General features: G+C 42.6%; 1 protein-coding gene across 1 annotated transcript in view; it reads right to left on the bottom strand.

Moving 5' to 3' along the window:
• Positions 1-9,725, bottom strand: part of WIPF3 (WAS/WASL interacting protein family member 3) — a gene marked incomplete at both ends in the record, with an annotated part of 64,310 nt that extends 54,585 nt beyond the window's left edge. Inside the window, one exon of the mRNA XM_084230599.1 lies at positions 9,633-9,725. Within this exon, the coding sequence (XP_084086725.1) occupies positions 9,633-9,725 (93 nt within the window). The remainder of the gene's footprint in view (positions 1-9,632) is intronic.
• Between the last annotated feature and the right edge of the window lie 5,090 nt (positions 9,726-14,815).

The raw sequence follows: 14,815 nt of genomic DNA, 5'->3' as shown, positions 1-14,815 counted from the left end.
TGAATTCACTTTTCAAGCCATTTCCGTGCCCAAAGGTTTTGTCTGAGTTGATCTTAAAGCGCCTTTCCCCTCACCACATTTTGAAATCTTTTAACAATGCAGTCACAAGAGGCATTTCCTCAGAGAGGAGAGTACGCTGAAGGTGAAAATTCTTCCATATCTGGGTGACCTCGGCATTGAGAAGAGTGGTCGGCTGGGAAAGTTTGGTTTCAATAATTCTCACAACGTTCTCTGTGTTTTCTCTGAGAAAAACACCAACTAGAACTAGATGTCCTTGTACCAAGGGGCAGAGAACAAGAAATGCAACAATTTCATAAAACATTGCTTATTATCTGGTGTTCAGACTTGGTTTAAGGTTTATTCAAAGAAAAATAGTAGCAAGAGATTGTGATAGCCTGTCTCACAGCTTCCTTGACATTCCCATTCTAAGGCACTTGTATCAATTCTCTGCTTACCAGGAAAAAAAAAAACCCTAACCATCCCATAAATCACTCAATGATTAGACAAGTCACCTTGGCTATAGGAAGCAGTGCTAAAGATCTTAACACTAATCCCTAGAAAAACAGGAGCTAGATCACAAAGGAGAAGGAGGTGACAACTCACAGTGATATAGGGGATTTCAAGCAGACATCCTATATCTACATGGGTCTTACTTTTTCAAATTAAAAGGCATGTAGTAATATTTGCTTTGAAGCATACTTCTGAATTAGTGAAAGCATGCTACATAACTCCTTCCCTGGTTTTGCTAAATCACTCCGATTTTACATATTTTTATTTTATTTATTTATTTTTTTAAAAGATTTATTTATTTATTTATACAAGAACCAGGGTACAGGCCAGATGTACGGGAGAGTGAGAGGATACACTAGAGACAGAGCAGGGAACAGAACAGGCAGACTGACAAAATACACTGCTGAGGGGAGCAGCGGGTGAGACAGGAAGGTCTGCCGTGCCATGGGGGACCCTCACTGGCCAGGATCGAACCTGCGCTGCAGAGGCTGCAGATAGCTTCACAGCATGGTGCTCAACCGCCTGCACCACCAGGGGAGGCCCCAATTTTACATATTTTCAGACTGCTGATGTGCACTAACAATTTCTTTGTTATGAGCAATTGTTACACATTCGAAAGCTGAATAGTATAGTGACTTCACAGGCGTCACCATCCAACTTAAACAATTATCTATTGACAGCTAATCTCTCTTTATTCCAACCCACTTTTAAATAAAATTAAAATTAAATTAAATTAAATCTAACAGTAAAATTAACTGTAATTTCTATCAACCCATATTTCATCAGTGTTTAAACCTCCCTGGCCAATTGAGTTTTAAATGATAGTGTGGGGCAAGCAGAGAAAGAAGCCATAGCAGCACTTTGATGCCAGCATCCTGGAGTTGCCTCCAGGTCCAAAGAACATCCTCCCTGCATTAGATGATGGTTCAGGGTCAGCCATCCAGAATTCTTGTTCAAGCATCATAATGAAACCTCCCAGGGACACGCACCCTTACCCTAGGCAGCCTCTTGGTCTGCTGAAGGCGCTTGCAGAATGACAAACTACTAAACAACAGCTGAGAAAACAAAACCTCCTCTAAATGTTTGAAATACTTGAACCCGGTTCCATTTCAGAGTGAATCCTAAGGGACACCCCCATCTCCACGGACTCCTGGCTCACAGCTTCAGTCCTGCAGCTGAGCCCGCGCGGCTCCAATCTGGGGCTGAGCCAGGAACTCCCACTACGCCCGCTAGACCCAGCTTAGAACAAGTCACGAAAGGAGAGAAGGCAAATCACTTACTTCCTCAGAATCGTGCCACAGGCGTAGGTACTGGCACAGTGGATTTGGACACCCTGAAAGCCTTCTCCTGAGCTATTTTCAGACTGTTGGTCTGAGTGCCCACTTTGAATAACTCAGGTTTCCAATGTTGATCTTGACTTCTGGGGTCTTACCTCCTGCCCTGCATTATTGCAGGGGGGCTCTGTGCCCTCAACTTATTTCCAGATTTGGTTATTTGCCTAGTTGTGGGCTAGGGGGCCCTGAAATAACACAAGGCTACCACTGACTAAGCAGGCACTTAGTAAACTAGAGCATCTATTGTTATCTTACAGATACTCACTACAACCTGATGATTTATGCATTAGGCAAACATGTATTAACTGAATACCTACTGTGTGCCAGGCCCTGCTCAGATACTGAGGTTGCACTGTGAGTGTAACACACAAAGATCTCTTCCTTCGTGGAGTTTCTATTCTAGGAGCAGTGTGCCCGAGGAAGCTGCAGTTACTATTCCCATGGACAGATGAGGAATAGCCTTAGAGCCATGAAGTGAATGCATGCCATCATCTAGTTGATCAGTGGCCCTTTGGGGATTCATTTTTTTTTTTTTAAGATTTATTTATTTATTTATACAAGCACTGGGTACAGTCAGAAGTGTGGGAGGGTGAGAGAATTCACCAGAGCCAGTGCAGGGGGCAGAACAGGCAGAAGGACTGAAGTACACTGCTGAGGGGAGCAGTGGGCACGGCAGGAGAGGTCTGCGCGCCATGTGGGACCCTCGCTGGTGGCCGGGGATCGAACCAGCACTGCAGAGGCTGCAGGCAGCTTCAGCCCAGCGCTCAAGCGCTGCGCCACTAGGGGAGATCCCTGGGTATTCAGTTTTTAGTCTGTGTGATTCCACACTCCACTGTGGTCCCCACTGAAAGAAATGGACAATTTGGCATGAGTGTTGACTGGGTAACACAGGACACAGACATCTTTCACACCTTTGTGTTTTAAATACTGAATATGGAACAAGTAGAAGCCTTCTTTCAGCAACCTGAAAACATATCTTAAACCCTTTTGTAAACAAATTTTATTAAAATGGAAATCTATGGCTACCATGTACAACACTATGTTGCTTTCCATGAGTTTTTCATTTTTGCAAAGCAAAAGCACAGGGCTTATTCTCATTGACAATAATAACAAACTAGAACTGGAAGGGCTGTACTAAAGGACACTACATGGCATTTAAAACGACACCCAGGTGTGAACCTTTTCTATCACTAAATGTGTTACTTGTCAGGTAATTGCGTTTGCTTTAGAAAATATTCTCACAAGATTTGAAGGTGGTGCAGTTGTTCTGACAGGAAGCAAGACACGTGTTCTGGCTCTCCAGGCTTAGGCAGGGGGAAGATATTAACAGCGCCTGTGAGCTCACAGGGGTTGCCTTGTGAAGCAGAGTGTCCTTGCTAAACTCACTAGTTCAGGAAGTGTGGTAGGCCTGAGCATGGGCCATGTGCTGAAGACGGACCTAGGCAGACGCTGCCTGTCCCAGTCACCAACAAGGCACTCAATGGCTGTGCTGTTCCTCTCTCACCGCCACTGGCCAGTACCAGGGCACTCCAAGTATCAGCAAGAAGCATGCAGCGCCTTATGCTTGGAGAAGCAGGCTTAGCAAGATGAGAGGTGACTAATTCAGAGGCCACAGGGCTCTTTAAGGATGAGACTTCAAGGATCTCATCTGCAGGAAATACATAATGCAGAAGCAACCCCTGGGACAGAGTTCTGCTTTGGGAATAACCCTGCTGTTCCCCCTCTCAGTCTCCCATGACTGAGTAGCCATCAGTGACGAGGTCAGGCTGCTTTGGATTCATGTTCTAAACTCTTCAGAGGCAAATTCTGTGCCAATAATTCTGTGCTAATAAGGCTCAGAAAATCTGCATGAAGGCTTGACCAAGGATAAGGGCATGGTTTGTGGTCACTGAAATCAGAAGCATCTCTTGTCCACACTGTGGGCCCAAATATCTAGTAGAAGAGACCCTGTTTTTTCCCTCCACAGCCCATCTACAGCCAAACTGTAAACTAAAGACAAGACAAAACTGAGTTCTTGCATTATGCCTACTTTTTAAGTGCTGATTCTCTGCTGTCGAACTATAAGTTTTATTCAGAGGGTGCTAACTCAAAAAATGCATTTTCTATTAAAAAGAGATCAATATCAACAAGCAATTAAGTAAAAATGATGGAACGAGAGAGGAAAAAAGAACGAAAGAGAAAAATGAAAGCGCAATCATAGGAGGAGATATGGTGATACAGGAAGAAATCTGGAAGTTCTGTCCTAGATGTGGGAAGGGGGAAGCCATCACCTTTCTGGCTTTTAGATTTAAGAGGAAGGGCAAGCCCCGAGAAGGCCTAGATCACAGGGTAGTGGCTTAGTGGTTCAGAGCAGTTACCCTGGTGCCATTCTACTAGCATTCAAACCACGCTGGTGACCAGCTGTGTGAATCCTGGTCCATCACCTCCTCCTTCCTGCCCCAGTTAATTCAAACATAAAACAAGAATAACAGAAGGTTATTGTAGGGATGAACTCAATTATATGTCAAGCACTTGAAAAAATGCAAAGCTTACAGTAAGCACTACATAAGCATCTCATGCTGGAGTCATTAGTAGCCCTCATTCCACCTGTACACACATTTGGAAGCAGTGGAGCACAGAAGAGCTAGGATCCCAAAGAACCTGGCGAGGAAACCAGTCTCCGCCACTCACTGGTTATACAACACTGGGCATCTCAGCAACCAATCCTGCCTCCATTTCCTCGTCTGTAAAATGACATCATTGGCACTTACCTCATTGCATTGTTGAAAATGTGAATTAGAGCTATTCAGTAGATGTCTGCTCTCATCATTGTACAGAATCACTATATGACCAGCTTGGTCCATTGGTAAGTGATCACTCATTCTTTTCTCTTAAATTTTAAGACCTTTCTTCTAATAATAAAAGTGCATATGCCCCATATAGATTTTTGAAAAAAAAAAAACACAGAATCATACATAAAAGACAACATCCTGCCCCCAGTAACCGAGGACAGGTATGTTTTTTATTTCTTTTCCTTTATCTCAGCATGTAGGAGCAAGCTTCTAGACACAGCTTTGTTTTATACAGCTGGTTTTATATAGTTTTATATAGTACGCCTATGTGAGCCTGCTCTTTTTACTTCCTCTAACCTGTCCTTTCATATTCAACATTCTAGGAAACACAGCTGCTACTGTCTGCCCTACCCTCTCCCCAAACACCCTCCTCACCCCTGTAGCTTTCTCTACCCTGTCAGGGTAGAGAAACATCCATCTGACCTTGGTGGGCTTTTTCATTTTTATGGCAGAAAAGAGCAATTTGGGAAAGGTGTACAGGGCCTCAAAGATCCCAAACCACGGTGGGCCCCCCAGTTACAACAGTGTCTGTATGAAAGGACAAACCTAAGGGAATGTTCTCAGGCAATTTCTAGGAATCCTTCATTACACCATGACTGTAAGCTTACAAAGCCTAAGAGCCAGCAGATTGCAGAGTAAAATAAAGCTTGGAGCAGTAATCATTGCAACAGAGATGGTTGCGGCTTTGGAGGGTCACCCACGGCCTCATACCCCACAACACCTTCCTGCCATGCCCCTTGGCTCAGACTCAGTGTGAGAGTGGCTGACACTCATGGACTCCTATGAAATTTGATAAAGCCCTTTAACAAGCCCTGGCAGGCTTTTCTTGCCAAGTTCTGGGCATTATTAGTGCATAATCGCTGTCTGCAGCACACCACAGCCAGCCTTTTCCTTTTTGTTCCCGCCACCCCTCCCACCAAACAGCTGTGAAAAAAGAAACACATTTAAATACGGTCCTGAATGGCCCTTTGGAAACATGAGTGGCAGGTCCTGCCACACCTCTCTCTCTTACAGACCAAGTACATCTGCAGCAAAGACTAGCTCGTCTTTTCACACTGAAGCAGTGTTACCGCTGGTGGGTACAAATGGGCAAAGAGAGGGAGAATCGAGTTTTATAAGTTAATTGAAGACAGAGGGATAGTTTTGCAAACTGTTAAGCAGAGACAAAATGTCAATTTAATACCATCCTCATAAAGTTGGCCATATGCAACAGCCTTCTCCATGTGCCACTGGCCAGGTCAACCCCAGGGAACTGTCCTCCATCCCTCATTAACAACACTAATCAAAGCACCAGTGTCAGGAGAACCTAAGTGAGTGACAGAGTTTAAGATTTTTTAAGCCTCTCATTATTCCAAATGTACCAGTAAAGATGCAAATTACTTTTTTTCTAGAATATAGGGTAACATGCAATTCCACTAAGCCTCCTCACTCCTGCTTGCTTTATTTAAGCACAGCAAACACAAAACTCCAAAAGAGGGTCTCATGGGACTTCAGATACCACCCCATTTTCCACGTTTCCTTTCACAGATTGACGTGCTTTTCTATGCCACGAGAGCCCCTGTGCGCTACAGATGGTGGGAAAACTTCCCGTTGTAAGCCACAGCTGATGTTTCCTGACACTGGAAAGTCTACCTCCTCCCCGAATCAAGCAATCCTTAGACTACAAGGAGAACAATTATCTCACCAAGGAGAACAATTATCTCACCGAGTTTCCTGAATGCAAAGACTCTGGCAAACAGTAATGAGGGAACAGAACAGTGAGGAGCCTCAATAGGGTTTTCTCTGTAATTTCCCTTCAATAGTTTATTAAATGTTAACCCTGGAACAGGAAGGCAGAAATATATGGCACCATGGTGTCTTCCTAGTTACAGTTTTGCTTTTCAGGGCAAATAAATGATTATCATTTATTATCAAACCAGTTTCCTTTTTGTTTTTAAAGTACCATACAGCCTCCCATGGCTGAACTGTTTCCTCCTTAAGTTTAAGCTTGACAAGCAACATTAAAAAATAATGTTACAAAGCTTTACAAGGGTACTTTTTAAATAAACACACAAGCTGTGGCCATGAACCCTACTGTCAGGCTTTGTCTGGACACCCAACACCAAAGAATTTATCTGCCACTCAGAGACACATGATTTCCTTCCTCCTGTGTAGTTTGATGGGATTGTGAAAACCGAAAGTTTAGGCTCTCAAGGCATTTATTCTGTCATCTAAAATACTATCAAATCTAGCAAAGATTTGAAAACAAAATTTTGATAAAATTCGGCTGCATTTTATGTCTCCAAATCTATTGTACTTACTTTAGATTTTTTTTAAAAAGTTACCTCTTGCAACCAAAGCAATAAAAATTTAATTAAAAGTGGGCCAAGGCACCACGTAGGCAGTTTTGATGTTGATGGGATGAAACAAAGTCACAGAACTCCAAAGGCAGAGGCACGTGACAATTTGGAGACAGGCTGGAGGATGTGGTCTGCTTTCAGTAAAGCTTGGTCCAGCCATCACCATCAGCTGTGTCTCTGACCCACTCCCCTGTTCCAGAAATGAGGAGATGGGAATGAGAAGGAGCAGGATGGGATGGTTGAGAGGCAGGATGGAGAAATAAAAAAAGGTGGCCCTGGTCTAATCCTCACATCTTTCAGAGCTCAGATAAAGTCTGATAGGCTGCTTTTCATTAGAGCATCAGATGTAACTCACAAAATGTAATGAAACTGGACATGCTCGCCCATGAATATAGATGTTCAAAATCCTGAACACTGGTTAATAAGAGACTTAACTGCATTTCTTAATCTTATTTACACAGATATATCATCCATCCATTCATCTGTCTGTCTGTCCGTCTGTCCATCTGTCCATTCACTTGTCCATCCATTCATCCATTCCACAAAACATAAAATGTGAACCCCAGTCAAATTCAAGCAAAATTAAAATCTGACATGAAGGAGGGGTTTAAAAGTGTGTTATAAAAACCAGAGTGGGGTATGATGCAATGATGTCTCCAGGAGGTAAGCTGAGCAGAGAGAGCTTTCCGGGTAGAAAGAACAGCTGTGCCAGGGAGACATGGGGAGAGACACATATCTTGAGGTCTGAGAGGCAGGCAGGGGCCAGATATTGTAGGTGGAGCACCCACAGTTAAGAGGTGGTCAGGGGAGGACACAACCTGAGTGAATACACAAGATCACAGCTGCTGGGAAGGCAGGAAGGCCGAATGAAGCCAGTAGTCTTATAAATAGGTGTTGGCAAACTTTTTCTATTAATCACATATATTATGTAGCTGATTCCATTAAGTGAAAAGTGAGTACTGTTTTTATTCCATCATTTCATATTTACTTTTATATAAACAGGGTAGGTAGAAATAAAAATTTTTAATTAACACTATGGCATAACACAATTTTTAATAAACAGGATGATATACATTTTATTTATTTTCATAAATCATTTAAGATCTAATCTTTTACTAGAATAAACAGCACTGCTATGCACATTCTTGTATGAACTCTTTTGGTTCCTTTAAAACAAAATTCTTAAATCAGTCTCAAAATTAAAACTATTCCATTACCAGAGAACAATATAGAAAGCCTCCCTAAGTTATCAAGTCCCAGGTGTTTGCATGTTACCAGCAGTGTTTAAAAGGACTTAGTTCCCCAAATCTCCAACAACACTGACTTTGATAAACTTATTCACTCAGACTAAGTTTACAGTGTCTGAATTCATGCTATCTGAGGTTACAAAGCTGCCCTTCTCAGTTTTACGGGTCTTCCCTTTACTTATAAATCGTTCATCGCCTTTATTCTTTGTGGAGTCAAGTTCAGCAGTGGGACTTCAATATTCATTTCTATTCTTTCTATATAGTAAGAACATTAGTACATACATATGTGTGTGTGTGTCTGTGTGTGTGTGTATTCTATAGTTTTCAGAGGAAATTCATGCTGATGTTTTCTTCAACTGTCTTGAAGGGTAAGGGCCACGTTTCCGGGAGCTCTCTGCCTACGGGATAGGGTGGGCTTGCAGCAAAGCTAACGTTGTGCGTTCAGTGACATCCTAGGCAGACTCTCACTCACACTGTGACCTGCACCATGCAGGCGGTGTCAGGCCCTCTCTTCACAACCACCATGTCACCCCTGCATCTGAGAGGAGGGTGCCTGGGGAAGGCTGGCAGGACCTCTACTGCTGGCTTCTTCCCTGGGTAGCCCTAGCTCTGTGTGCACCATCGCCTTACTGCCAGTATCTTTCATCTTCCACGGATAACAGGAGCTGCTGTTCCAGTTTTGTGCTAGACCGCGCTCCCTAAGGTGGCATGTGGAACAGAGTACAAGAGGGGAGCTTGTTGCTAAGCAGCCTGCAATGTACAGGACAGCCCTCAACGACCAACGTGATCTGGCTCCTGATGCCAGGGGTGTTGAGGTTGAGAATCCTTGTTATAAAACAAAATAACCACCTCCCCTAGAACCTAACCAAACTATTCAACCCAGAGAAAGTGCTATGGAAAAACAAAGTGAAATAGATGGAATTCAGTTTTGTGGAGATACAGTGGTCTCATTTAGAGAGTGATATTTCCTTGTGGTATTCCAGAGGACACTTCTTTACCTTGAGCTGGAAACAGGGACTGAAGTCCACACTGTCATTAGCACGGCCTAGTCACACACTGGAACCTGACAGTGCAGTGCAGTGAGAGGGAAGAGTCCATCAGAGCAGCCTGTACCAGCAGCAGGAATTACAAGAGAAACTAAGTAGATCTCTGCAGGCAACAATGAGGTGGAGGATAGAGCTGCTAAGGAATGGGGAGAGAAATATCTGGGCCAGACTGCATTGGAATCACTCTGCAGCTCCAGAGCCAGTTACCTAACTTGCCATAGGGGAGTGAGATGGTGGCAGGTTCTGGACATTTAAAACCTTCTGCTCAGGTATACTCAAGGTCGCTTATACTTGACAGTAAACCCGCCTGAAAAACAGGTCTTACCGGGGGTGCTGATGGTGGTGGAGGGGGAGGAGCCCCCAGAGGCGGGGGAGGTGGAGGTGGTGGTGGTGGTGGTGGTGGTGGTGGCACTGGCATAGGTCACAGCTTTGGTGTCTCTTATCTGAGAATGGTCCCGAGAGAATGGTTTCTGCTCTGAAAAATAGAAAAGGAATAGTTTTAAACATGCATGTCTTTATTCACGCAAGCAGACAAGTTCATATTATAGAGCGTTTCATTCTTTCAATAAATACTGCGTGCTCACGGTGGTGAGGCAGGCATTGTGTCAAGTCCTGGAATCTGAAAAAAGAGATTGGGTGATAAAACAAACAAAATTCAGCTATTCATGTCTCAATATAAATAGAATACGTAAACATAGCAATACTTCACTCCAGAATGATTTTTCCAAATAACTGAATTCTACCTCTCCAGCATTAAACTTCTAGTTTCATCATTTCCCATACATTTCAAAAATATTTTGCACACAACTCCATTTTCCTAAGAAGAGCAAAGGGATGAAATTTAGCCTTTTCTGAACAATGAAGACTCAACGTTACACATGACGCCAGCCGAAAGCAAGACTCACAAAGGGCATTAGTCACTTTCCTGCTTCTTTCTCTAGTGTCACCTCTTATTTTTCTTGCTCTTCTTGTGTTGCTGTTTTTGTACCAACATCTTGGTGGGGGCAGGACACATCTCTACAGACTTCTATCTGGTATTTGCTATACAGAGTGGTCTGGGGTATGATTCTGCAAACAGGATTATGTTTCAAATAGCTAATATTGTAGGATGTCTGATCTCCAGATAAATACAAAGCATGTGAGCACACACGTATGTGTGTCTGAGAATCCATATCAAGATGTGTTCCAAAGACTTAAAACTAATATCAAAGAAAAATCCCACAATTTACAAGAACGAGGAAGCAGAACAAAAGAAACAGAACTGAACATCAGATTCAGGCAGTAGTGATTTTGCGTTCCTTTTAGCCTCTTAATCACTGGAAAGTCAATGGAAGGCCTGTGCCTCTGTTTCTTCAAAGTTAAAACCCTCTGGCGCTTATATTATTATTCCATGTCAATATTCTTATTTCCTAGAGGCAAAAAGCAATTATGCAATATGGTACTTTATTCTTAATATAGTCCACTGGCTTTTCCTTATTTAATATATGCTCATTCTCTTCACCTTTTTACATAATGACTACATGTGACAGACTAATCACATTAATTTATACAACAATCATCTAATGTCAGTAGTTTATTACCAGTTTTACAGGTAAGGAAAATGACATTTAGAAACACTAAGTAGTTTCTCCAAAGTCACTCACAGCTGGTAACTGGAAGATGTAAGATTAGAAGCCAGGCTTTATCAGGTTCAAAAGTCCAGCTTCTCTTCAATCTGATTTTTTTTTAAGTGTGGCAAAATACATGTGACATTTATCATTTTAACAATTTTAAAGTATACAATTCAATGGCATTAAGTATATTCATAATGTTGTGCACCTATCATCACAATGTACTTTCAGAACTTTTTTCATGTCAAATAGACTCTTGGAGATTTAAAAGATATTTGAAAGATAATCAAGTGAAGGGGGTGTTCATGGAAGAAAATACAATGCTTCCCCTTGCTCTGCCCTCACCTGAGCTTCCACACTCTGCGTCTGTTTTTATGCTTATAAATCTGAGAATGATCAGGTGCCAGTGGGCTTCTCCTGTCTTGCTGACATCACAGGAGAGATTTTTTTCAAACTTTAGAATTAAAGGATATTTTTAAATGCAGCACTTGACGGCTGTGAAGGCTTTTTCTTGACAGATATAATAATTAAGCAATTATCTAGAGAGCTATTTGTTAAAATCTGACAGCTCTGAATGCAGAGCTCCAGGAAGTCGCAGGCTGTACCCAGGGGTTCTTTGATGCTTTGTGCTCTCCCAACACATGTAAAAAGGTTATTTTGCCCTGTGATGTATTAAAAAATGTTTAAGATAAAAAAAACCCAGATTCTTAAAAGCTTTTTATATTTTCCCTCAAATCATGAAATAAATTTCAAACACAGCATGGAAACACAGGTTCAATATTCAAGCATCTGCGAAGGGTGACAAGGGGAACAGACCTAGTGCTCTGCCACGTGAGACATGACACAGGGCAGGATGCTGGGTTAGAGTCAGGCAGACCTGTTTCACTTCAGCCTCCGCTTTTTACCAGCTGTGTGACCTTGGTCAAGTCACTCAATTTCAGTGAGCCCCATTTTCTTTATCTGCAAAATAGCTATAATGTGTAATTTTCACTTCATTATCAGGATTAAAACAAAGACTATATATATAAAGAATATAAAATGGGTCCTTACACACAGCAGGCATTAATAGAAACCATTTTTATCATAATTACCACCACCATTTCCATTGCTACAACTGTAATAAAAGGTGCAGAGGGATAAATGCCCTCCAAAGAGGAGTAGTATGCTGTGGTATGCTTGAGATGCTAATGCGACCAGGAGGAGGGGACAATACATACACGGTTGGTAGCAATTGCATTTTTCAACACGGTGGAAAGGTGACTATAGGAGTCCATTCTAATGAAAAGGAGTAGCACAGAGACTGAAATGCAAAAGTGGAAGAACATAAGAAGCCAGGAGGCTCTGTACACATAGGAGAGAAGAGAGAAAGGCTGGAATCACAGAGGGGCTTTTCTTTTTAAAAGATTTATTTATGCATATAAGAACTGGGGTATAGGCCAGAGGTGTGGGGGGTGAAGGGATTCACCAGAGACAGGGTGGGGAGCAGAACAGGCAGATCTACTGACATATACTGCTGAGGGGAGCAGCGGGCGTGACAGGAGAGGTCTGCTGTGCCATGTGGGTAGCTCCCTGGCTGGGGATCAAACTTATGCTACAGTAGCTGCAGATTGCCCCACAAAGGGGCTTATGGCATCGTGTTATTCCTCAAGTGTTCCCGTCCCTGCTGAGGGGTGGGCCTCTGTCTTACTGGGACCTGTGTTCTTTGAATACTTTCTCATGCCTGAGGAACTTCTCACATGGTAAGGCCACCTCCTCCAGCCAGATCAGGAACTCCTTTCTCCGGCATCCCTTTGAAGGCAGGGAATTCAGAGGTAAGGAAACAGCAGATGAACACTGCATGGAGGGCTGACGGAGACCAAGCCTGGCTATGGGGTGGGAGGCCTCCTCTCACTTCTGGCCAATTGATATTCAGAGGGAATGTAAGCCAGGTACTGGCCAGATCTCCCCACTTCTGCCCCCCAAAGGCTGCAAATCTAGATTTTCACATGAAATCCAGTTCTGAAATGTGGGTAATTAATGCAAAACATGTTTTTAAAAATCAGGAGCCAAGAGAACATGTTTGCAGGTCATAGAGGACCCAGGGTGATAAGAACAACCTCATTACTGAACTCTTACCCTCTGCGGCTGCCTTTTCCACCCTTCAGATATGGGTGTGGTCTGGGCTTGCGTATCTTGATATAGGTTATATTTGTGTGTATACCGACTGAGCTTTGTGAGTTATTTCAGAAATAACTCATGGCAAAGGATTTTACACACCAGTTGCTCTTGACAAACCTATATACTCACTTTTTTCCCCCAAGAATACTCTGTCAGATGACAACTGTTCACATACAGAAAGCAGGCCTATTTTTAAAATACAAGCAAGAAGAATTGCTGTTACTATTTGACAAAGGCATCTTTTGCTGGCTCTAAAAATACATTTAAATAGAAATCTGAAAATAAGGTTCTCTGTGCACATATAGCTTTATGTTTTGACTGCCCCACTGAGTCCCTTGTTTCTTTGGCTAAAACATCAGGGAGAAAAGAACAGAGGTTTCTCCCCTCTGAACTAATAAACGAGAATGAACTCTATGAAACAACCTACTCTCACATGATGGTCGCTCCAAGGCCTCTACAGAGCAGTCATGTATTTGTCAAGACTGCTCTATGGCCAGAAAATCACAACCCAAAAGCCCACGAGCATGTAAGGCCCACATAAGAAAATTCTCAAAAAACATGTAGTAAAGTTTCTAAAGCTATAAGTAAAGTAATGAAGAAATGTTAAAAAGCGTCTTGCCAGGGCCTCCCTGGTGGCGCAGTGGTTGAGCGCTGGGTTGTGAGGCTGCCGGCAGCCTCTACAGTGCTGGTTCGATCCCCAGTTGCTGCCTGGCCACTGGAGGAGGGTCCCACATGGCCCGCAGACCTCTCCTGCCGCCCGCTGCTCCCCTCAGCAGTGTACTTCAGTCCTTTTGCCTGCTCTGTTCCCCACTCTGGCTCTGGTGAATTCTCTCACCCTCCTGCGCTTCTGACTGTACCCAGTGCTTGTATAAATAAATAAATAAATAAATATTTAAAAAAAAAAAAAAAAAAGCTTCTTGCCAGGTAACAGTGAAAATTATGACTGGCCACTTCCTGCTATCACTTTAGTGAGCCAATTCTCTGGACACAGCTGTCTCTTGGGAATCCCCACCTGAAGGTCACCTTCTCGACTCCCACCTCTCCATTCAGATCAGTCTCTTATTGGCCAAATCAAAGTTGCTGCTCTCTCTTTCCTCAATGGTACAAAATTTGTGGAATATTTAGCTTTTGCGGGGAGCTGGAGCATGTTGGCCTGAGTAAGCAGGGAAACAAAGGCTAGGATAGAGAGAAAGAAAAAACACAGGATAAAAAGTCCTCAAACACTTGTGTTCTAGATAATACTAAAGTGAATTAGACCTGATGCAGTTCTTCCTATGTGTGGGCACTATATTCTTAGAGCTTTTCATATACCAAACCATTTAAGCTCAGTAACACCCCATTCAGACCAACAGTGTTACTATCTCCATTCTTCAGATAAGGTAACTGAGGTGGAAAGAGGATAAGAATCCTGTAAAAAGACACACAAGGAATTAGTGGAGGATTTGGCATTTAAAGCTAGGGTATTTGGCTTCCCAATCCATGCTCTTAAGCACCTTACTAACAAGTTACCTGTACACATATGAGCTTTATAATTTTTGTCACATTCACAAACCACTTGAACATACTTTTAGTTAAATAAGTTGATTTTGCAAAGTATTACAACGAGTGGAAAACTAACATCACTTGCCATTCATAGAAGGTAATGATAAAATCATTTAATCATTATTAAAATTAAAATGTTGGCTTATGTACCATCTAAACTCATTTCAGGCTTCCGTGGTGATACCTAGTCTCTGACTTT

Source organism: Talpa europaea, assembly GCF_964194135.1.
Source record: "Talpa europaea genome assembly, chromosome: 3".
Taxonomy (NCBI): domain Eukaryota; kingdom Metazoa; phylum Chordata; class Mammalia; order Eulipotyphla; family Talpidae; genus Talpa; species Talpa europaea.
The sequence above is the reverse complement of the archived record's forward strand: the minus strand, read 5'-3'. Positions and strand labels throughout refer to the sequence as shown.